Source organism: Physeter macrocephalus, chromosome 19, assembly GCF_002837175.3.
Source record: "Physeter macrocephalus isolate SW-GA chromosome 19, ASM283717v5, whole genome shotgun sequence".
Classification (NCBI taxonomy): Eukaryota; Metazoa; Chordata; class Mammalia; order Artiodactyla; family Physeteridae; genus Physeter; species Physeter macrocephalus.
In genome coordinates this window covers 11548204-11570911 of record NC_041232.1, presented here as the reverse complement: position 1 = coordinate 11570911, position 22708 = coordinate 11548204, and the positions used below count along the sequence as shown (strand labels likewise).

The 22708-nt window shown below is 46.9% G+C and overlaps 1 protein-coding gene across 3 annotated transcripts in view; it reads right to left on the bottom strand.

The window, feature by feature from the left end:
* The window catches only part of RPH3A (rabphilin 3A), a 61441-nt gene that overhangs the window by 18676 nt on the left and 20057 nt on the right, over window positions 1–22708 (bottom strand). For all 3 annotated transcript variants that reach the window (XM_007104649.2, XM_024120960.1, XM_007104650.2), the window contains 8 exons: window positions 13177–13306; window positions 11444–11530; window positions 9097–9262; window positions 5780–5818; window positions 5528–5680; window positions 4173–4259; window positions 2172–2234; window positions 877–1122 (listed from right to left, as the gene is read on the bottom strand). In XM_007104649.2, coding sequence (XP_007104711.2) covers window positions 877–1122; window positions 2172–2234; window positions 4173–4259; window positions 5528–5680; window positions 5780–5818; window positions 9097–9262; window positions 11444–11530; window positions 13177–13306 — 971 coding nt within the window. The remainder of the gene's footprint in view (window positions 1–876; window positions 1123–2171; window positions 2235–4172; window positions 4260–5527; window positions 5681–5779; window positions 5819–9096; window positions 9263–11443; window positions 11531–13176; window positions 13307–22708) is intronic.

Genomic DNA, 22708 nt, shown 5'->3' with positions numbered 1-22708 from the left:
CCAGGAGCTCTTGGAACGTCCCCCCAACCCCACAGCAGGCATGAGGTCCAGATACAACCCATCCATGCTTCCCTGCAGCTCACAAAGGCCACCCCAGCTCTCCCCTGCTGCTCCCAGCCACACCCAGGAGAAGTGCCACTGGTGTGTGTGTGTGTGGCATAGAGCAGGCACTTTATAAATCATTGATGGATGGATGCAAGAGGAAGTATCAGAAATTTTAAAGTCATGGTTAAAAAATGACTTTTAGGGCTTCCCTGGTGGCGCAGTGGTTGAGAGTCCGCCTGCCGATGCAGGGAACACGGGTTCGTGCCCCGGCCCGGGAAGATCCCACGTGCCGCGGAGCGGCTGGGCCCGTGAGCCGTGGCCGCTGAGCCTGAGCGTCCGGAGCCTGCGCTCCGCAACGGGAGAGGCCACAACAGTGAGAGGCCCGCTTACCGCAAAAAAAAAAAAAAAAAAAAAAGGACTTTTAGAAGACACACACCAAAGAGCCTGGGAAACGATTAAAATAGATATCTACCTATATACACACCTAGGAGTGGAATTGCTGAGTCATATGATAGTTCTATGGAACCACCAAATAGAACTTTGTGAATATAGTTGAATTGCACTTTAAAAATTTATGTAAATGGTTAACGTTGATGTTATGTGTCTTTTACAACAATGAAAAAAATAGCACTTATACTTTAGAAAGCCAATGTTATTTTGTGAATTTAGTAACACGAATTTGTATTTTTATAACTTGGTAAATATGTTTATTAGGTTTGGCATATTGGGGGGCTAGGGATGTACAGAGCTGTCCCCAGAGCCATTCCTATTTCCCTGGGGGCGACCCCTGAAGTGACTTTTCCAGCCACCCCTCCGTTACGCGTCACCTACTTGCTTCATCTGAATCATAGCTGTTGGCTTCCTCCTCCTCCTCCTCCTCCTCCGGGCGTGGGGGCTGGCGGGCCGGGGCCGCGGCCGGCTGGGGAGCAGCAGCAGACGCTTGGGAATAGGGGCCCAGTGGGTGGCCCGCTCGGTCCTCCTTGGCTCCAACTGCCGAATAGCCCCCAACTCCCCCGGTTCTCTCCTCTCGCGGTGGGGCGGTGGGCCCTGTACAGGCGGGGTCACTCGGAGCCACCTCTGCAGGGGAGATGGGGAGAGGATGGGAAAGAGGCAGCTGAGTCCCTGTGTCATAACGACAGCAGTGACAACTGCTGCAGCATTACCGCGAGTGATGGGCACCTACTGTGTACCAGGTGCTTGGCGAGCTTTGTGCCAGAATCACCCACTGCCCTGCAATGGGCGACTGTCAATTCCAGTGGACAGGGGGGCCACATCATGCCGTGTTGCCTTTGTCAAAGCCACCCAGGGAAGGCTTGCAAAAATGCAGGTTCCCAGGCTCCATCTAGAATCTGCAGGCCCTGTGGTGGGGCCTTGGAATCTATGTTTTATAACAAGTTCCATGAGCAAAACAGACCTCACTGAGAGCCCTCACTGGTATGGGCTCTGAAGCCAGACAGCCTGGATTTGAATCTCAGCTGGAGCAAGATTACTTATCCCTGAGCCTCAGTTTTCTCACCTGTAAAATGGGAATTTTAAGACCTGAAGGTGCTCAAATAGTATTAGCTATTATTTTAAAAATTTTCTAGTATATGCACAGCACTTAGTGCAGTAGCTGGTGCGTTAGAAAGTAATGATTCTGTTGTAGTGATTGGTGCTGCTGCATATATATCATGTGTAATAATCACTGTCACTCGGTGTGGTCTTCATACATTGTAGGCCACGTGCTAAGGTGTTCCACGTATTGGTTTACTTAATCCTCCCAGCAACTCTGTGAGGTAGGTCCTTGGATTATTCTCCTTTTAGAGATAAGGAAACTGAGGCTCTGGAAAGTTAAGTGACTTGCCCAGGGTCACACAGCTGGGAAATAAAGAAGGAGTGATTTGAATGCAGGCAGCTTGTACTCTTAACCACTGTATGTATTGTCATTTTCTATCTATCTAATCTTAGTACAGACTCTCTAGAGTTTTAGAATTAGGGAATTCCCTTAGGGCTCATTAGATAGGTCTCAGGATGCAGATGGGCCAATGTCTGGCAGCCCCTGCTCTCTCTCTCTCTCTCTCTCTCTCTCTCTCAGTCAGTGGAAGAGGTGGTCACCTAAGCAGGCACAGAAAGAGGCGAACACTTGCCTGGTCTCTGATCTGGAAAACGTCCTGCTGGCCCGGGACTGGGTCTGCTGCCTCCTGGGGGTCCTGAGTGGGGCAAAGAGAGAAAGAAGTTTGGAATAGAGAAGGCGGCATCATTTGGGTATTTGCCCTGAGCCCCCCCTCATTTCACAGGTGTGGACACAGGCCCAGGGGCAGCAGGTGATGTGCAGAGGTACCCAGGGTTGCAGGAACGGTCTCATTGGGGGATTCTGGCGTTGGAAAGCCCTGGCTTCAAGCCCAAATCCTTCCATCCTGGGCCTCAGCTTCCTCCTCTGTGAAGTAGAGATGAGCAGGTATTACCTGCTCTTCATGTTTTGTTGGCTGTTATGAGGTCGACAAACAAATGGAGCAAGAATCACTTGGAAGGTAACAGGCAAGTCCGGGCTTTGAGTCCACCATTATTACAGGGTCATCACTGGTCCAGAGGATTCTATATAACTACATTTCCGAAGCTTGGGATGTGGGGGAGAGCCACAGGGATGGGGCATGAAATAACATTCAATGACAGAGTGAGAAAGTCATTCTGGGTTCCCATTGCCTTTCCATACTGATCCCGTCATGGGAAAAGTCTCATCTAGGTGCTACTTTAACACTTCTCTAACCTTTGTAAATGTCCCTTTTGAGCAAAAGAGGACAGGCCTCGGGCTCCGAACCTTCAGCAGGCCAGAGTACTGAGAATGTCATTGCACCGTTTTATTTTCAGTACATTAATTTTTATAATAGCCCCCCCACAATAGGTCAAACGGTGTTCTCCAAACAATGTTCAACTCCTAACCCCCAGTCGCTGTGAATGTGAATATTTGATCATCTCTGCAAGTGATCAAGGTAAGATGAGGTCATTAGGGTGAGCCCTAATCCAATATGACTACGCCCTTATAAAGAGGGGAAATTTGGGACCCATGCATAGCAGGAAGATGATGTGAAGACACATCCACAAGCCAAGGAATGCCCGAGGCCCCCAGAAGCAAGAGGAGAGGCTGGGACAGATTCTCCTTCGCAGTTCGTGGAAGGAACCAACCCTGGCTACACCTTGATTTTGGACTTCTGGTTTCTAGAACTGTGAGACAATACATTTCTGTTATTTTAAGCCACCCAGTTTGTGATATTTGTTATGGCTGCCCTAGCAAACTAATATACTCTCTTTTTCTGGTATGGAATACTGGTTTCCCACTTATGCCATTATTATAGGTTTCTTTTAAAATAACAGATTTTTAACTGCACCAATTAGGAATTACTTCCATTGTTTTACACAAGCCGTATGTGTTCAGATTTTCTCACATTACTAATCTCTTTGCCTACCATTTCTTCCTGAATCTCACATATCTGTCTGAGAACCTTTGCCTTTTCCTTAAAGTCTGAAGTCCTGGGCTTCCCTGGTGGCGCAGTGGTTGAGAGTCCGCCTGCCGATGCAGGGGACACGGGTTCGTGCCCTGGTCTGGGAAGATCCCACATGCCGCGGAGCGGCTGGGCCCGTGAGCCATGGCCGCTGAGCCTGTGCGTCCAGAGCCTGCGCTCCGCAACGGGAGAGGCCACAACAGTGAGAGGCCCGCATACCGAAAAAAAAAAAAAAAAAAAAAAAGTCTAAAGTCCTTAAAATTTCCTTGAAAGAGTTTATGATAACTTCTCTCAATTGTGTTCTTAAAGGAGGTCAATTTGAAGAAAATATTAAGGAAATAAGAGGGCAGATCATAGGTGCATGTGGTAAAAATTGTGAAATTGGAGTGATGATGTCAGAAGGTGGGAAACAGTGAGGGATGAAGTACTGTCACTTCTTGCATTTAGGTAGATATGATGCTACCCTTCCTCCCACGCCCACCAGCTTCCCAGCCTGGAGTATTATTCATTCTAAAGGTCTTCGAAGAGTTTAGGGTTTGGTGGTGGCTGCAGCTTTGCAGAAAGCCCAGCAGGTTCCACAAGCAAGGGTGGGAGGTATTGGGGTCACAGCTGAGTGACAGCCTGGGCGGGTGGGTGGGTGGCACGTACCTGGCTGCCCAGGCTGGTGGGGCGCTGGACTCTGTATCGAGGCCGGGGTGGGTCTAGAGGCCTGGACTGAGTTGGTCCGTCTCAAACCTGCAGGGGAAAGGAAAGAGCCTGTCATAGCGCGCACACACACACATACTCACACACAGTCAAAGCAGGAAGAAGCCTGGGATCGGTCAGCCGGCATGAGGCATGGTCCTCTGGGTGTGAACTGGATGCAGTCCCCCGACATTCCCAGCTCTTTCAGACCCTCTTCTCCTCCCCTCCGTGTGTTCTCTCTTTCCAATACTCAGATGCCCCTGGGCAACTCACTGCAACAACATGGATGTTGAAAAGCTCAGGTTCTGCAACGTTGCTTCCAACATCTGTGACCTTGCACAAATGACCTATCCTCTTTGGGCCTCAGTTTCCTCATCCATCAAATGGGAATAACAGTACTTACCTCATACGGTTGTGGTGGAGACACAATGATACAATACATGTAAAGTGCTCAGAACAGTGCCTGGCATGTAGTAAACACTCAACATCTGGCAGATGTTGATATTACTTTATAATTATTGAAAGACTGTTCTTATCTTCACATGGACCTAGCTTTGTATCCCAGATTTTTCTTTTATAAGCTGTGTGTCTTTGGGCTGGTCACTTACCCTCTCTGAACCTCAGATGGTTCATGGAGGCAACAACTCTACCCACTTGATTAACATTTTTATAAGAACTTATTTCATCTCTACACCCTATGAGGTGGGTGCTTTATTAGCTCCATTTTACAAATGGGGAAACTGCGGCACAGAGGGGTTAAGGAGCTCACCTAATGTCTCTTGGCTGGTTAGTAACCGAGCCAGGGTTTGAACTCAGGTGTTTGGTCTCCAGAGTCTACCTGAGACTATTAGATGCTACTGCCTCCTGCAGAGCTGCTGGAGGATCAAATGGGGATGATATACACAGCAGTTCCTGGTACTGAGAAGGTATGACGTTCCTAGAAGAATACCCTGTCTTCTCTCACCTCACTGGGCTGGATCCCACCTTTCCTGAATCCAAATATTTTTCACTGGAGAGATGCTTGAATGCTCATGACAGAAAGTGCTTTGCCACCTCTGGCTGGGGCTTACAAATTCTTGTCCCAGCGTCCTGCATTAGCACTTCCGTTTGCTTGTTCATTTGGGTCCTTGTTCATCCATCCATCCGTCCATCCATCCACTCACTCACTCACTCACTCACTCACTCACTCACTCATTCAACAAGTGTTCATTGAATGCCTACCAAGAGCCAATGAATAAATGAAAAAAACCACTGTTCTCCCCATTCCTTTTGATTCTCCTCATCCAGGAAGCCTGTCTGGATTTGCCCATCTCTCTCACCTGCTGGGCTCAGGCTGGGGTCACCAACAGCTCCGCCGTGGCTCTGGTCCCAGCTCTCTGAGTCCCGGCTAGATGAGCTCATTCGTGCCTCGGAGGCCCTGTGCACAGGAGGCCCATAGCTTCCTCGCCCAGGAGCAGAGGCCAGGTCAGGGCCTGAAAGGGAAAGCATGAATTCAATGGAGAAAAGCCAATGGAGAAATGGGGAAAAGGACTCCTGTCTCAAAAGTAGAAGACAGAGTCGGCAGAACCCACCTGTTTTCTGACCTGGGCCCCTCCTGTCATCAGAGTCACCTGGAGAGAGAGAAAACTGATGAGGAGTATGTATTGGGTTGGCCAAAAGGTTCACCTGGGTTTTTCTGTAACATCCTATGGAAAAACCCAAATGAACTTTTTGGCAAACCCCCAATATTTGATGTTTTCTGGAGAGCTGACACTTAAGGAGCTCACAAAAGGGCCCATCCACCATTCCCAATAACTTTTAAAAAAAAAATTAAAAGTTTCCTTTCCCAACTTCCCCTTTGATATAGAGCCTATCTACAAATTTCACATTATTTCCATTGCAAACAAATTGGGATCATGGGCTACGTACTGTTTCTAGAATGTGCTTTGTTCACTTAATTTGAATTTCCCCAGAACTCACCAAGCATGCTCCAACCTCAAACCCTTTGCACACGGTATTTCTGAAGATTCTATGAGCCCTCTTTATCACCTTGGTCAGGTTTCTCCCCAAGTATCATCTCTCAGACAGCCCTTCTCTGGCCATTCTGTCCAACATGAAGCCTCTATCCCCTCTACCTGTTTCATTTTTCTTCCTGGCACTTATCACTACCTGATATGTTGTATTTGCATTTGCTGTTTGTTGAGCATCTGTTTCCCCCACTAGAATTTTAATTGCATGAGAGCATGGATTTTGTCTGTTCCATTCACTGATTCGCTGGGGCACAGAACAGAGCCTGGAACTCACTAGGTGTTCCATAACTGTTCATTAAGAGAATACTGAAAGCTCATATCATGGGCATAATTCCAAATCTACAATATACATTTACATCATTCAATTTTTAAAAAATATTTATTTACTTTATTTATTTTCTTTCTTTCTTTTTTTTTTTTTTTTTGACTGCATCAGGTCTTAGTTGCAGTATGCGGGATCTTTCATTGCAGCACGCGGGCTTCTCTCTAGTTGTGACATGTGGGTTTTCTCTCTCTAGTTGTGGCGCGCAGGCTCCAGGGCGCATGGGCTCTGTAGTTTGCGGCATATGGGCTCTCTCGTTGAGGCACGTGGGCTCAGTAGTTGTGGTGCACAGGCTTAGTTGCCCCATGGCATGCGGGATCTTAGTTCCCCTACCAGGGATCGAACCCGCGTCCCCTGCATTGGAAGGTGGATTCTTTACCACTGGACCACAAGGGAAGTCCCTACATTATTCAATTTTAAAAGATGCTTAATACACCATGGTGTGGATATACCATAATCTCTTCAACAATTACCCCGTTAATGAACGCTTAGTTTTTTCCAGTATTTTCGCTACTATAAACAACGATGCAATAAATACGCTTATACATATGTCTTTCATATGGGTACTTTTCTTGCTGTTAAATATATTCCCAGAGAGGGACTATTGGATCAAATAGTATATACACTTCAAATTTTAATAACATCTGCCATATTACTTTTCAAGAGGCTGGAGGTGACTTATAGTCCTACCAACAGTTTATGCCATCATTTCTCCACATATTCACCAGCACTAGATGTTATTGCCAATAATTGTTTAGGAGTTGCTATGCAATGCAGGTGATGTTACTTCTTTCCAATGAGGTGAAACATTTTCAGAGTTATTTGTTTTGTCTAGAGTTTACATAATAAGCTAATTCATACCATTTATGTGTGTAAGTGTATGTGTCTGTGTATAGGTGATTAATATTATGTACTACTGGCCAACATTTACTAAGTGCTGCACTCTGCAAAGTACTGTACATGTACAGGCATACCTTGGAGATACTGTAGGTTCAGTTCCAAACCACTGCCATAAAGCGAATATCACAAAAAAAGTGAGTCACATGAATTTTTTCCCACTGCATATAAAAGTTATGTTTACACTATACTGTAGTCTATTAAGTGTGAAACAGCATTATGTCTTAAAAATGCACATACCTTAATTTAAAATATTTTATTGGGAAAAATATGCCAAAACAATTACAATAGTAACATTGAAGATCACCGATCACAGATCACCATAACAAATATAATAATAATGAAAAAGTTTGAGATACTGTGAGAATTACCAAAATGTGACACAGAGAGACAAAGTGAGCAGGAAAAATGGCACCGACAGACTTGCTTGATGCAGGGTTGCCACAAACCTTCAGTTTATAAAAAACTGCAATGACAGTGAAGTGCAACAAAGCAAAGTGTAATAAAATGAGGTATGCCTGTAGCATCTCATTTAATCTTCAAAATAACCCAGTGAGTTATTAATCTCATTTTATAGATGAGGAAAGAGTTTTAGAGAGGTTAGGTCACTCGTCCAAGCTCACATGACTTGTAAGTGGCAGAGCCGGAATTCAACCTCAGGTCTTCCTGGGCTCCGATGTTCAAGATCTTGACAGTAAAGCTATGCAGTCTTCTCAGCCTAGAGGGAGTAATGTTTAACCCGGAAGAAAGATGTTCTAGAGGTAGAAACCTGGGGCTTCTCAGGGATGCAGTATATGTTGACAATTTGGTGAGTCTCTGCAAGGAGCAGAAATTGCTGATGGTTTGCCAGGACGAAAGTATTTGTTGAGTGCCTTTTGACTGCCAGACACTGTACCGGGCACCTTGAGAAGTTATAGTCGGGCGCTTCAATTTTTGAGACCTTCAACTATAACCTTCCTTTTAGAGGCACTGACTGCGCTCTACTCTAGAATTGTCATTCAGACCAGATTTTAACACTTAGTTAATTGAAAGTATTGCAAGGGCTTTATCTGGTCAGTCTTAGTGGCCTTATTATATTAAAATGTGTTTTCATTGGGGTCATATTTTTTCTTTTTATTGCTTTGTCTCTCCCTTTTTACCATCATTTTAATAATTAATAATAACACTTAGATAATAGTGATAATATCCAGAGTAGTGGTAATTTTCTTTTACTAATTTCCTTGCTATTCATCTTTCATTTTTAATTAGTCCAATTTCAGATTTGCTGATGATTGATAGAAGAAATATCAGGAGCAAAAAAGGCCTTCTCAGCAAGCCCCCTTTCCCCCGCCCCCCAGACTCCAGCGTGTATTTTGATGTTGGGAGTCTTTCTCAGTTCCTAAGTTTGATTTCCACCTCTGTTAAACCTCTAAATACTCCATCAGGGATGACAACAAAGTCTTTTGGCAGCCTGGCATTGCTGGAGAGTTCCCTGAACTACCTTTTTGATAAAGGTTTGTGATGAGCTGTGAAGGAGACATAGGGGACCTAGACCCAAGCCCAGAGGCTGGCTGTCCACCAACTGGGTAGGAACACAGACATGATGTCAGGGCACCCTCCAGGTAGACCAGTTAGCCAAGACCTGTCCTTGGTTCTGAAAGGAGAAGCTGTATTTTCCTACCTCGAGTTGGAGCCCGGGCAGGGTGTTTGGGCTCAGGGGTGGGCTGCTCAGGGGCAGCGGGCTCACTGGCTGGCTGCTGGGGCTTGGTCTTCTTTATGGGCATAGGCTGCGGGAGGACCTGTTTGGGGAAGCCCTTGAAGAACCATGCTCCAGAGCGCTTCCACACCTGGGGGAAGAGAGGTAGAACATGAAGACACGACAGCCAAGCACTATTGATCCTGCCTTCACGAGAGCCAATTTTTCACTTTCCTCCCTGCTCACAGAGCACTGACACAATAGGCAGTGCATTTTCTCACCAGTACACAGTCTTTCACAATTCTTATTTGATTCACACAATATCCCTGAACACTCAATAGAGAATAACCAACCTCTTGACGGAAGCAGTTGAATATCAGAAAGGTTATGAACAGGTATAAGGTTACACAGCCAGAGAGTGGACTGGACACCAAGTCTCCCACCTCTTAAATGTGTTGTGCTCCCTACTCTACACTGTCTGCTGTAAAGAGGATGATCCACGTACATCCTCCCCAAGACCTTTGGCCTTCTTCCCTGCCTTGTGGATTAGCGTTCCACCTGGGGCAGTGTGTTGGACATCTTCTGTTGCCCCTTCAGATTGGTTCTACATCTTTTTTCACCCTGCTCTGTGCCCCAGGAAGCTGACCAGTAAGGACTACAGTAACTGGACTTTCTTGATCTCTACCTTCCAGGTGGATGTGGTCAAGGAGAGCATCAGTGGGGGATGGGCAGAAAGAAGATAGTGAGGTCAGGGTATTGAGTCCCTTGGCTCCCTTCTTGCTAGGCAGGCAGTGGCTACACTCCTGCTGGTCGATGCCCAGTGTCCAGTCTCGTAACTGCTCCCTCCTCTACTCCTCCAGTCTCAGGAGTGGTATCAGCAACCCTGCTATTGCTGGTGCTGCGTGCTTCACCATGCCTCGCTGATCTTCCTTATCCCTGCCCAGACCTTTGCAAACAGCACCTTTATCAAAGCCTCCTTGATAATCCTGATGGATTGTGCCATCTGTCCTCCCAGGACCCTGACTGATATCGAGGGAAATATGGTCCTTGGAACAGTCTCCAAGGCAGGAATCTGAAGCAGAAGATGAGTGATGAAGAAATTGGGAAAAGGTGAAGGGAGTTAATTGGGACAAAGTGGGTAATAAAAAGCAAGCCTAGGTAAGAAAAAGATTCCATGAGAGAAAAAAACAGATAGAGTGAAGACAGTGCAGAGGAAGAAGTGTGAAGGGTGAGAGGCAAAGAGAGAAAGAAGAAAAGGCAGAGGAGATAAGGATGAAAGGGAAAAAAGAGCTCTGAGGAGGAGAGTACAGACGGCCCTCGACTTACAATGGTTTTCTTATGATATTTTTGAATTTACAGTGTTGCAAAATCGATATGCATTCAGTAAAAACCATACTTCAAATTTTGATTTTTTTTTTTTTTTTTTGCCACACCATGCAGTATGCAGGATCTTAGTTCCCTGAGCAGGGATCGAACCCGCGCCCCCTGCAGTGGAAGCTCGAAGTCTTAACCACTGGACTGCCATGGAAGTCCTTTTCGAATTTTGAATTTTGATCTTTTCCTGGGCTAGCAATACTCGATCGGATACTGTCTCGTGATGCTGACCAGGGGCAGGGAGCCACAGCTCCCAGTCAGCCACACGATCACGATGGGAAACAACTGATACACTGACAATGATTCTGTACCCATGCAGCTATTCTTTCTTTCTTTTTTTTAACCTTCAGTACAGTATTCAATAAATTACAGGAGATACTCAACACTTATTATAAAATGGGCTTTACCTTAGATGATTTTGCCCAGCTATAGGCTAATGTAAATGCCCTGGGCATATTTAAGGTAGGCTAGTCTATGACGTTCACTAGGTTAGGTGTATTAAATGCATTTTCCACTTAACAATGGGTTTATCGGGATGCAACCCCATTGTAAGTTGAGGAAAATCTGCATAGGGAAAGAAAAGAAAATGAGGGAAAGTGTGAGACAAGAAGTGAAGTAGAGGGAAAGAGAAGGTGGCAGTAGGGGAAGACCCAGAAGATGAGAAGTGGGGAGTAGACAATAATGGATGTCAGAGGGCAATGAATAAGAGGAGAGCAAGGAGGGAGAGACGGAAAAGTCACAGAAGCGAGAGATGAGAGAAGAAATTCATTCAAATACTGTGTCCCGCCAGTGTTCACAGCTGAGCTGGTTCATTTTATACCAACCCCTTAAGACATGTGCCTGAACAGGTTCCCCAGCCCCACAACTGCCACCTTACTCCCCTGGTTATAGCAAGGAAGGGGGAACCGTACAAAGAAGGGAGGATGCTCCAGGAGGTGAATGGGACCAATCCACTCACCTCTCTCTGCTCGATGCAGATTTTGCAGAGCCACACAGGGTGTGGGCGGCTGTTGGAGGTCTCCACCCCACACTTGGTGCAGACATTCTGGGGACAAAACATAGCCCAGTGCACACTCAGATAAGCCAGGCTTGGAGCTGCCGGTGATCAGGAGAAGTGGCTGGGAATGGTGGCAATGAAGCCCTATTCTCCCTTGGTGGACATAAAGAGAAAGAACTCTCCTTTCCTCACGTCCCTTCCATGACCAAGGCCAGTTAGAATAAAGTTCCAATCTGAGTCTTGATTTCTGATAACAAGAGCTGGAGTCATTCCCAAGCACGGGATGAAGGGATTCTCCAAGAGTCCCTGTGGGGTTGGAGTTTTCGTCATCCATACAAGGGAGATCACTGACATAATTTTTTAATCATGAGAGACTGTATATCCATTTTGTTTATTACTTTATTTCTTCTTTCTTTCCCAAATGAATCTGAGACACCCTAGACTATGATTACAGGTTCAACTCCTTATGGAGAAGGACGTTATCTGAGTAAATGCCAGGACTATAGGATGGAACGTTATACTTTTGGCTGAGCTTTCTGGAAGTCAAAACAAATAGGTCACAAAATTCTCACTATCTAGTCTACTACAGAAGGCAAGTTTTCTGGAGTAGATAACCTTTCCGCAATATTCCATTCTAAATGCTAAATGGGACCCCAAGTAGGAGATGCCAAGTGACATTATGGATGTCTCCAGCTGGGTCACTCCCCTGAATTCCTTTCCTGGGAATCAGACAGACCCAAGGACAGTTGTATTTCTGTCCTGGAATTGTCAAGTTCAGACAGCTTGAGGAGAGGGTGCAGGGTGGAGAGAGCACAGGGAGACTCCCCTTCTAGAGTGAATGCTTAAGAAGACCAAAGTCTGGGCTTCCCTGGTGGCGCAGTGGTTGCGCGTCCGCCTGCCGATGCAGGGGAACCGGGTTCGCGCGCTGCTCTGGGAAGATCCCACATGCCGCGGAGCGGCTGGGCCCGTGAGCCATGGCCGCTGAGCCTGCGCGTCCGGAGCCTGTGCTCCGCAACGGGAGGGAGAGGCCGCAGCAGAGGGAGGCCCGCATACCACAAAAAAAAAAAAAAAAAAAAAAAAAAAAAAAGAAGACCAAAGTCTAACTTGGCCTAACTTGGCTAGAGAGGGGCTTTCTAAGTGGCTTGAACTGTACCCCAGAGTAGAGAATGCTGGGTAGGGCTTCCATGCACATGTGTCTTCCATGTAGTCACAAGCCCAGCATGCTTTTTTTTTTCTGGGGGCCACACTGTGCGGCATGCGGGATCTTAGTTCCCCGACCAGGGATCGAACCCATGCCCCCTGCAGTGGAAGCGTGGAGTCTTAACACTGGACCGCCAGGGAATTCCCCCAGCATGCTCTTTAGCCTGACCTATAACTTGCTAAGCCACAACCAGGATACTTGCAGGCTCAACCATAGTTCATGTCCTACTTCAGTCTCCCAACTTCATCCTGGATGGAGCTGAGCTCCAAGGAGACAGAAGGGTCAGGGTGACTTCTAGGGGAGGAACCAGGATCAGGGTTACCTTGGAATACAGCTGGGCATGGGAGCATCCCAGAAGGAATCATATTCTAACAACTACCTTTCCTGATCCAAGCTCCATCCCCAAGACCCAAGGCCCCCAAAGGCTGGAGCCCAGGCCTAGCCCCTATGCATGTGATGAGCGGGGAAGCAGGGAAGGGGAGGGTGATGGTACCTTCTGACAGTCCTCACACACTACACAGGCAGAGCCCAGCACTCCCAGCTGTTCTCCACACAGTATGCAGCAGTTCACCCCGTCCCCCGCCACGTTCTTCCTCATGTTCTCCAGACGGTCCACCAGGCGCCTGGAAGCAGAGTCAGGGTTATACAGACCTTATAGGACCAGGGACCACCAGCTTTTCCCTCATCATCTGGCTGATGGTCTTAACCTTCTTTGAGTCATAGATTCTTGAGTATCTGATAATGACTACTGGACCCCTCCCCCAAAAAAGGCACATACATTCTGATATATTTTCAGAACGTCATGGAACCCCTCCGACATCCCCCAAAGCCCATCTATTCTACCAACTTCAGATTAAGAACCTTATCTAGCCTTTTCTCATGTCACCTCCTCCAGAAACTGTCTTCTGAGGTCCAGATCTGTTTAGCTAATTGTCTGTATGACGTCTTCACTTGGGTCTCAAACTTGTGTTTTCAACTGAACTCTTCATCTCTGCTGCTCTTCATCCTCATCCCCGCAAACCTGCTCCCATTCTCAGGAAATGGCACCACTATCTGCTAACTTGCTTGAACCAGAAACCTAGAGGGCCTTCCTGAGCCCCTCCTCCCAGATATTCAATGACCCAACCAAATCCTATCATGTCTAACGCTCTAACATTTCTGTAATCCACCCCTTTCTCTCCATCTTCACCTCAACCAAGCCACTGACATCTCTCCCCTGGATGACTAACCCCTTAGTCTCCATGCTTTCATTCATGCCTTCTACAGTCTGTTCTCCCCATCACAGCCGTGGTGATATTCCTAAAACATAAATCTGATTATGGCACTCCCACTTCCCGTTAAAACCTTTAGTTGCTTCTCATTCCATGAGGTTTACATGACCTTATGTGGTCTGGCCCCAGATGAAACCCCAAACCTCTTCGCCCTCTTGGTCTTGCTTCAGTGTTCTAGCTCAGTGGTTCACTAAGTGTGATGACCAGACCAACAGCATCAGTGTCACCTGGGAACTTGATAGAAATGCAAATTCTTGGGCCCCACTCCACAACAACCCTAATCAGAGACTCTGGGGGCGGGGCAGCAATCTGTTTAAACAAGCCCTCCAGGGGATTTTGACAAAAGTTTAAGAACCACTGCTCTGGTTACACTGGCCTTCTTTGAGTTCTAGTTCTCCTAATTGCCTCAGCACTTTTGCACATTCTGGTCCTTGTGCCTGGAATGCAGCCTTCCCTCATTACACATCTTTGTGATCTCTCTCTCTCTATCTCTCACACACACACACAGAGACACACACACACACTTTTCCTGCCTAGATTCTCCTTATCCTTCATATTCCAGTTAAACTATCACCTCCTCTTAGAAGCCTTCTCTGACCATCCATTTTATTTACTTTTTTGGCAACCCTTCTGCATAGCACTTGTCACATCTGTAAGTAATTGTGGAATTGTCTACATTAAGTAATTAGTTAATTGTGAGTCCATACCTGGCTGCCTTCCTAGACTCTGAGCTCCCCTGGGCCCGGGATCTTGTCTGTCCTGTTCCCTGCTGTGTCCTCAGGACCAGAACAGTACCTGGGGGTCCACAGTGAGGGCTCACACATGATGGTCGAACCAATGAATGAATGAACGAATGAATGAATGAAGGCAGGCCACTTCCCAAATTTGTATCCAGCAAAAGCAAGCTGAGTTGAATGTCAAGTGACATACAATAGCAGCTTATACTTACACAGTGTTTATTATGGGCCTGGCATGGTATGAAGTGCTTTGGCACCCAACCCTAAGAGACAGGCACTATTAAGAAGCCATTTTACAAGTAAGGCAAGTGAGGCACAAGGAAGTTAAATTACTTGTCCAAGGTCACACAGCTAGGAAGTAACAGAGCTAAAACTGGAAGCCAGGTATCATGTGTATTACACTGGCACTTCTGAAACTTAATGTGCACACAAGTCACACTGGTATCTTGTTAAAACAGATTCTGAAGCATCATGTCTGGGGTGAGGCCTGAGGCGCTACACTCCTAGAAAACTCCCAAGTGATTCCACACGATGCTACTGGCCCAAGGGCACACTCGGAATAGCAAGGCTATACATAATGACTACACCTGTGGCGGCATCCTGCTTCGATCTCAGGTGGGTTGTTCTTGACCCTTCCCACCAGCCTGAAGTCACCTCTTTGCTTTTTCCTCAAACAGAACTTTATTGTTCCTGTTCCAGCCACAGCCAGTGGACCCAGATGGGGTCGGACCCTGCCCACCCCTCCACGCACTGGCTCTCAGCTGTGGACACCACAGGCGTGAGAACCATTCTGATGGGACTTGGGTATCACAGGCTCCAGTAAGTCCCTGGCAGACCTGCTGGCCGCCACCTGATGCTGACGGTCCTCACAGGCCCTCCTCACTCCTGCCATCCCCTCAAAGCACACTACTCGCTACTCGCTGTGTTATAAACAGCAGCTTCTCCCTCTGTGTTCCATTCAACAGAGGAGCCCAAGGAGGAGCCCAAAGCAGCCTGTAGGCTCTAGAGCCTGCTGTGACCCAGATCGGACAGAGCTGCTTCGAGAGGCAGGATATGCAGAACCAAAGGCAACATGCTCTTCTCTTCCTCTTCCTCCTCTTCCTCTACCCCAACGCTCCCCACATTTTCCCTAGAAATTGCTTTTATAGGATGATGGGAGGCAGCACAAACCAGGAGCGCCCAGTCCTCAGTCTCAGAACACCAGCAGCCAGGGTCTGCTGAGCAATTCCAATGTGCCAGGCACAGAGATAAGCACTCCACATGGATTTTCTTAATGAATCCTTCCAGCAGCACTATAAGCTAAAGACTATTCTCGTCCCCATTTTCCAAATGAGAAAAGTGAAGCACAGAGAGGTTAAGTGAGGTACCCGAGTCACACAGCTGGGAGGTGGAGAAAGTCTGGACTCAGACCCAGGCAGTCTGGCTCTCGAGTGCCTGTTCTTCTTCTTCTTCTTCTTTTTTTAAAATCAATTTTAATTGGAATATAGTTGCTTTACAATGTTGTGTTAGTTTCTACTGTACAGCAAAATGAATCAGCTATAGTTCCTGTTCTTAATCAGACCTCGCTGCCACTACTGCCAAGCAGAGCCACGGGGACCTTCTTGAACAGTCCAACCTCCACCCTGCTCGATTCCCCTGCCTTGCCCACACCAAGGGACCCTCCATCACTGGTAGGTACCAAGTTGCTCATGTGCAGTCACCCCAGCTGCTTCTATCTCACCTGCCTCTAACTTCTCAGAGGTCGGGGCAAGACACCCAGCAGCTGTGCCATCATCTTGTTCCCCCTAAAGAATCCTCAACATAGGGTTGAGAAATCTGGATTTTAGCCCTGAATTTTGCCTCTCTGGGCTTCAGTTTCCTCCTCTGTAAAAGGGAAGGTGTTGGGCTAAATTGGTGGTTGTCAAATTGTGCTTTATGGCACCCTAGGGGTTCTTTAGAGATCATTTTGGGGCCACCCACTATAGTGGTATGGTCGGAGTGATTCTGAGGAACCAAAAAACCCCATTTTGTCCAGAGCATGTCTGCATTTATCTCTTTCATTTGTTTGAGCTGTTGAATTAGATTTCCTTTGGAAAGTTGGTTCCACTGTATAAAGAAACAGTTTGAAGTCGTCTGGAGCAGATGAATTTCAGGTTGCCTTTCAATGCCATAGAATTATGAGACAATGAGGTAAGCTAACGGAGGCAGGGGATGGAAATTGCACAGTGGTATGTATTTTCTTTTTCTCTCTTTTTTTGGCACACACCTTTGTTCTCACCTATTTTCTCCTTCATGGACTGACCTAGCCAGAAAGTGGTTAGATTTTGTTCTTCTCACTCTATCAATGGGGGTCCCAAGGCACAGAGTCACTTGGGTCACTCAGCCTGGGCTAGAATCTCGTTCTCTGTGTCAGTAAACCACCTTTGCTTTCCATGAAGTCCCCTCATGGCCTTCTGCCTCAAGTCAAGCTTTGCCCACCCAGCTCAGGAAGAGAGCATGGGATAGATGACCCAATTCTAAACTGCAGCGTACTTTGCTTAGGAAACCTACGAGGCTTACTTGTCTCCTCTTGGAAAATAAGGGTGTGGAGTCACCCACCTCTTGCAAACCCACACTCTAGCATCCCTACCAAGATGCCTGTTCCTTCCACCATTCGATCCTCAACTCCAAAAGCCCCCATTAACACGCACTGTACCGGGAGCGTCTCATTAGCTTCTATCAGTGGCAGCAAATGGCATGGAAAAACAACAGATTGAAGATCATTATTCACATCTCTCAGTGTACAGACCCTTGTTATTTGTGAATTCAGTCCAGACCAATAAAGAGAGAAGGAAGTGGAGTGGCGATGGGCAGACCTTCCTTCTCTGCTCAAAGATCAGGATGAGCAGGGGGTTCCTGTAGCCCGCCCTTTTGGACATCCTCTCTGCAGCCCCGAATGCTAGGGCCTCAACAGGGAGGGCCCCAACAGCCAAGTAGCATAAACTTGGAAATAAAACTTTGCGGGAAGTTAAGTCCAAATTACGTCATGGAAGACCATGAGTCACAGATGGGTCTTTATGCTGGTGATAAAACATTTCAGTTTCTTCACCCCATAAGGAATGTTTGTTGTTACCAGTCTTAGCAGGAGAGACCTATGTGCATTATGAAAGATGCCGGCAACCCTCAACCCATGTTAATGACCCAGAAAGAATTTTTTTAAAATACCAACGCCTGGGGCCCCAGCTCTAAAACTTCTCAGCTATGGATCTGGTTACACCCGGATACCAGCATTTCAGCATGCAGTCCTGTTGAGAGCCACGGCATGGGGGGATGTTTCCAAAATGTATGGTCCATCTAGATCACCTGGGGAGAGTGTTCAACATTCAGACAATGATTCTATGGGACTGGGGTGGGTCCAGAGCGTGTGCATTTTGAAGTGACTCCCTATACGATCCTGACGCTGGTGAATTCCTGGCCACACTTTGAGAAATGTTTCAGTAAGGAAGGAAACAGTGGGAGAAATCACAAGAGAAAATGCTCTCCTTACTATGTTAAGTGGGGGGAAAAAAACCCCAAACCCAGGATGTAGAATTGTGATCATGATACGAGGTTGGGTTTGGAACATGCTCATCTGAATATCTTCATGGTGTGCACTGGACAAAAAAAAAATTAGAAAGGAAACACACCGAAATATTCACAGGGATTATCACCAGATGGTGGGATTATGAGTAATTTTATTTCCTTCTATGAAGCTTCTGCTACCCCCTTTCCTAAAGCACCAATTACCTGGACTCTTCATACTTTCTTAACTTTCTACAAGAAACATGCGTTACATTAGACAATAAAGTGCATTTTTGAAGACAGAGAACATGTAAGCCAAGGGTTAAAAGTAATGGCTTTGAATCCTACCTCTTATCCAGTCAATGACCTTGAAAAGGCTTTGTTCTCTGCGTGCCCTCTTTCCAGACAATAATGTGAGGGGTTAGAGGAGATGCACCTCAAGCTTCCTGCCATGGGCAACATTCAGGGATTCTCAGATGCTGAGGCTGAAACATCAAGATTTCCCTTTGTGTTTTGAAACTGAAGGACCTTCAATGACTAAGAGAAGACCTGTCTGCATTGGCGGGATACTTCTGTTTGCCTGTCTAATGTCTCCACATTAGGGGTCCAATTAGCTGGACACTGTAAGTGGCTGTCACTCTCTAGTTATGTCTTTACACGTCTGATTAACTTTATGGCTCCTACTTGCACCTCAATCCAGGAAACCCATATATCACCAGGCTGGGTGCTTAAGGGGAGCTGGCGGTTACTCAGTGAAGCTGGGGGGGCATCTCCCATTTCCCAGGATGCTCCTGGAGGCACCAGAAAGTTTACGTCCCCTCCTCTGAGCACCAACAGATGACCTCTGGAGGGGGTGGGAAGTGGATTCCCAAGTTGCTCTGACCTTGCTGTCCAAATAGATGCAGATGGTCTACTCATTCATTTGACAAATATTTATGGAGAACCTACCATGTGACAGCAGACAGTGAGGACCCAAGGGGGAGCAAAACAAATGAGGTGCCTGCCATCATGGAGCTGGCATTCTAGTGGGGGACTCAGACGTTATTTAAATGATCACATCGATCATCATAATTACACTCGGAGTAAGTGCTCTGAGGACAAGTATGGGAAGCTATGAGAACTCAGAGAGAGGGACATGAACAGTAAGATGGGGCCTCGGAGGAAGTGACTGTTGAGCTGAGACCTGAGGATAAAGAGGAGCTGGCCCAGTAAAGAGGGTGAGGAAAAGCACTGGAAGAAGAGGGAACAGCATGTGCAAGGGACTTGAGAGATGCTTAGCAGGGCTGGTGGGCTGGATGGTAGAAGATGAGGCTGGAGGGTGGGCAGGGGCCACTCCATGCAGGGTCTTGAGTCTAAGAGTGATGGGACAGCATGAAAGGGCTTCAAGTAGAGGAGACTCAACTTCCCCCATTTTGAGACAACATATGGACATATGAATGGAGTCCTTGGGAGGCTCGGAGCAGTGAGAGTTTCAGATACCGCAGTGGTTCCAGGTAGAATGAGGCAGGCAGGTCCCTGGACTTTGTCTACACATGGGGCTGGACCAGGTCTCTTGAAACTACAAGACTGCCCCCAGTGGGTCTAACTCAGTGGTGGTGAAAGTGTACACTAGCAGGAAGGCCGTGAGAGATGCCACTGCACACTAGCCAGCTTCAAGGAGTCACTCTGTGTGTTAGCTTCCTAGTGTTGCTGTAACAAATTACAACTTAGTGGCTTACGACAACATATATTATTTACTATCTTAATAGTTCTAGAGATTAGATATCTGACATGGGTTTCACTTAGCCGAGGTGTTGGCAGGCAGGGCTGTGTTCTTTCTGGAAGCTCGAGGGGAAAAATCTGTTCCCTTGCCTTTTCTAGTTTCTAGAAGCTGCCCCACATTCCTTGGCTTGTGGCCCTTTCCTCCATCTTCAATCCAGCCGTGTAGCATTTTTCAATCTTGCTGTGACTCTGACCCTCCCGCCTCCCTCCTATAAGGACCCGTGTGATTACACTGAGTAATGCAGGATCATCTCTCCATCTCAAGATTCTTAATCATGCCTGCAGAGTCCCTTTGGCCATGTAAGATAACATATTCACAGGTTCCAGGGATTAGGATGTGAACATCTTTGTGGTGGGGGAGGGCATTATTCTACCCACCACACCCACATTCCTGCCTCATCTGCCACCCAGGTTCTATTTCCACCTGATTCAGGTCCAAATCAGATTCCAGTCCTCCTCTCCAGAGCAAGGTTTGGGCAGTTCCTCCCTGCCTTGCTGTGGATGTCAGACAAATCAGGCTTTGGACTCTGTGAGGTTCTAATCACCATCTCCAACTACAACCCCAGGAAAACACAGACTCTCCACACGTACACACACACATGCACACCTGCACGCACACACACTTTCAGAATTTAGAAATACGAGGCACTTTTTTTTTTTTTAATTTTTGGCCACACCGCGCAGCATGTGGGATCTTAGTTCTCTGACCAGGGATGGATCCTGCGCCCCCTGCATTGGAAGCACGGTGTCTTACCCATTGGACTGCCAGGGAAGTCCCACAAGGCACTTATGATGCAGGTGTTGGGGTGTCCATTCTGGAGTGACCTTGCCTGCGTCCATATTTGGACTTTGCTATTTCCTTGCTCTGTGACCTCAAGAAAGTTACTTAACCTTTCTGAGCCTCTGTTTTTCATGTGTAAATTAGGGAAAACAAAGTCCTTGTTTCCTAGGATTGTTGCAAAGATAAAATGAGAGTTAAATGGTCATGAAGAACCTAGGGGCAAGATGGGAATAAAGACGCAGACCTACTAGAGAATGGACTTGAGGACACAGGGAGGGGGAAGGGTAAGCTGGGACAAAGTGAGAGAGTGGCATGGACATACATACACTACCAAATGTAAAACAGATAGCTAGTGGGAAGCAGCCGCATAGCACAGGGAGATCAGCTCGGTGCTTTGTGACCACCTAGAGGGGTGGGATAGGGAGGGTGGGAGGGAGGGAGACGTAAGAGGGAAGAGATATGGGGATATATGTATATGTATAGCTGATTTACTTTGTTATAAAGCAGAAACTAGCACATCATTGCAAAGCAATTATACTCTAATAAAGACGTTAAAAAAATTTTTTTAAATGAGAGTATTTGTAAAATGCCCAGAACATGGTAACTACTCAGTCATGATTGCTGCTAATTGTTTCTTCTGGAAATTTGTGGCTTTCATAGCTCCCTATACTCACATTTTTTTCCTATATACCGAGGGTGCTAAAATCTGCCCATGAAATCCGTCTTTCTACAGCTTTTAAAGGGGCTACAGTGACTAGAAACTGACAGGACTCGTGTGCTCATCTCTAAATACACACACGGATGGCACATATACCCACACAGGAACAGGTGCATGATCAGCACCCATGTACAGAACACACTTTCACACACACGGCTGTACACACTCTGCTCTTGCAGGGAGCCAAGCCCTAGTTGGCTGCCTTCTGCAGACAAGGATATAAGCCAAATGCAGATCAGACAGTACTTACTTGTTAAGCCCAGGCTCCCTCAAAAAAGTTCAAACTGGCCTTAGAAACATTCAGGCAACTGCTTTTGAGCTTTCAAACCAGTAATGCCGCGGTGTCTTGATGAATGCTGAAGGGAAGGCTAATGGATGTACAATTGCTCCAGGAAGTGGGCTTAATGTGGCGAGCTGCAGAGCTAAGGACACCCTGCCTGTGAAGGTGTGATGGCTTTATGTGCCGGTTCCTGAATTGGTGAGGGAAATGGTGAAAAGATGGGGTTCCATCACTGATGGTATGAAGCCAGAGCAGCTGCCTTTAGAGCTGTGATTGAGCATGATTCCACAACGGTTTGTAAAATGCAGCAAAGCAGGAGAGTGGATGTCATGTTGTCTCTCTGTCTCTCTCTCAACTTCTCTCTCTCTCTCTCTCTCTCTCTCTCTCTCTCTCTCGCTCTCTCTCTCTCTCTCTCTCTCTCTCACACACACACACACACACACACACACACACACACACACACACCATTAATTCCAGAATCATGCTGCTTTTCCCGTCACCCTAATTGCCAAGTGGATGTTACCATTAAGTTTATTAAACTCGGCAGTTTCTGAAGCCTAGATTGAGCCATCAGCTGTGAACAGGGACATGGCTGCTCTGAAGGGGGGTGGTCTGAGACTCCAATGCCAGGGTCTCTCGGGAACCTGTCCTTAAATGACTAAGTTGCTCTGTCATGAAGCCATGCGGCTGGCATGCAGGGTGTGTGCAGTTCAGACTCATTAATTCCCACTGTTGTTTATTACCGTCACTACCTGGGGAGCCGTGGATCGTAATCTCTCTCCTTGATGGATTGGTGAATGGGATTCCTGTCTGGACCTCAGCACTTTGGGGAAGTGGGTCACTCTGGGTCAGAGTTGGAGCCAAGAGAGAAAGACAGCTAGAGGGCTCCACTGGGCTAATGTAGTCAGTCAAACAAGGAGCTGGGTCATTTAAACCCAATAATAGCAACAGTTATCAG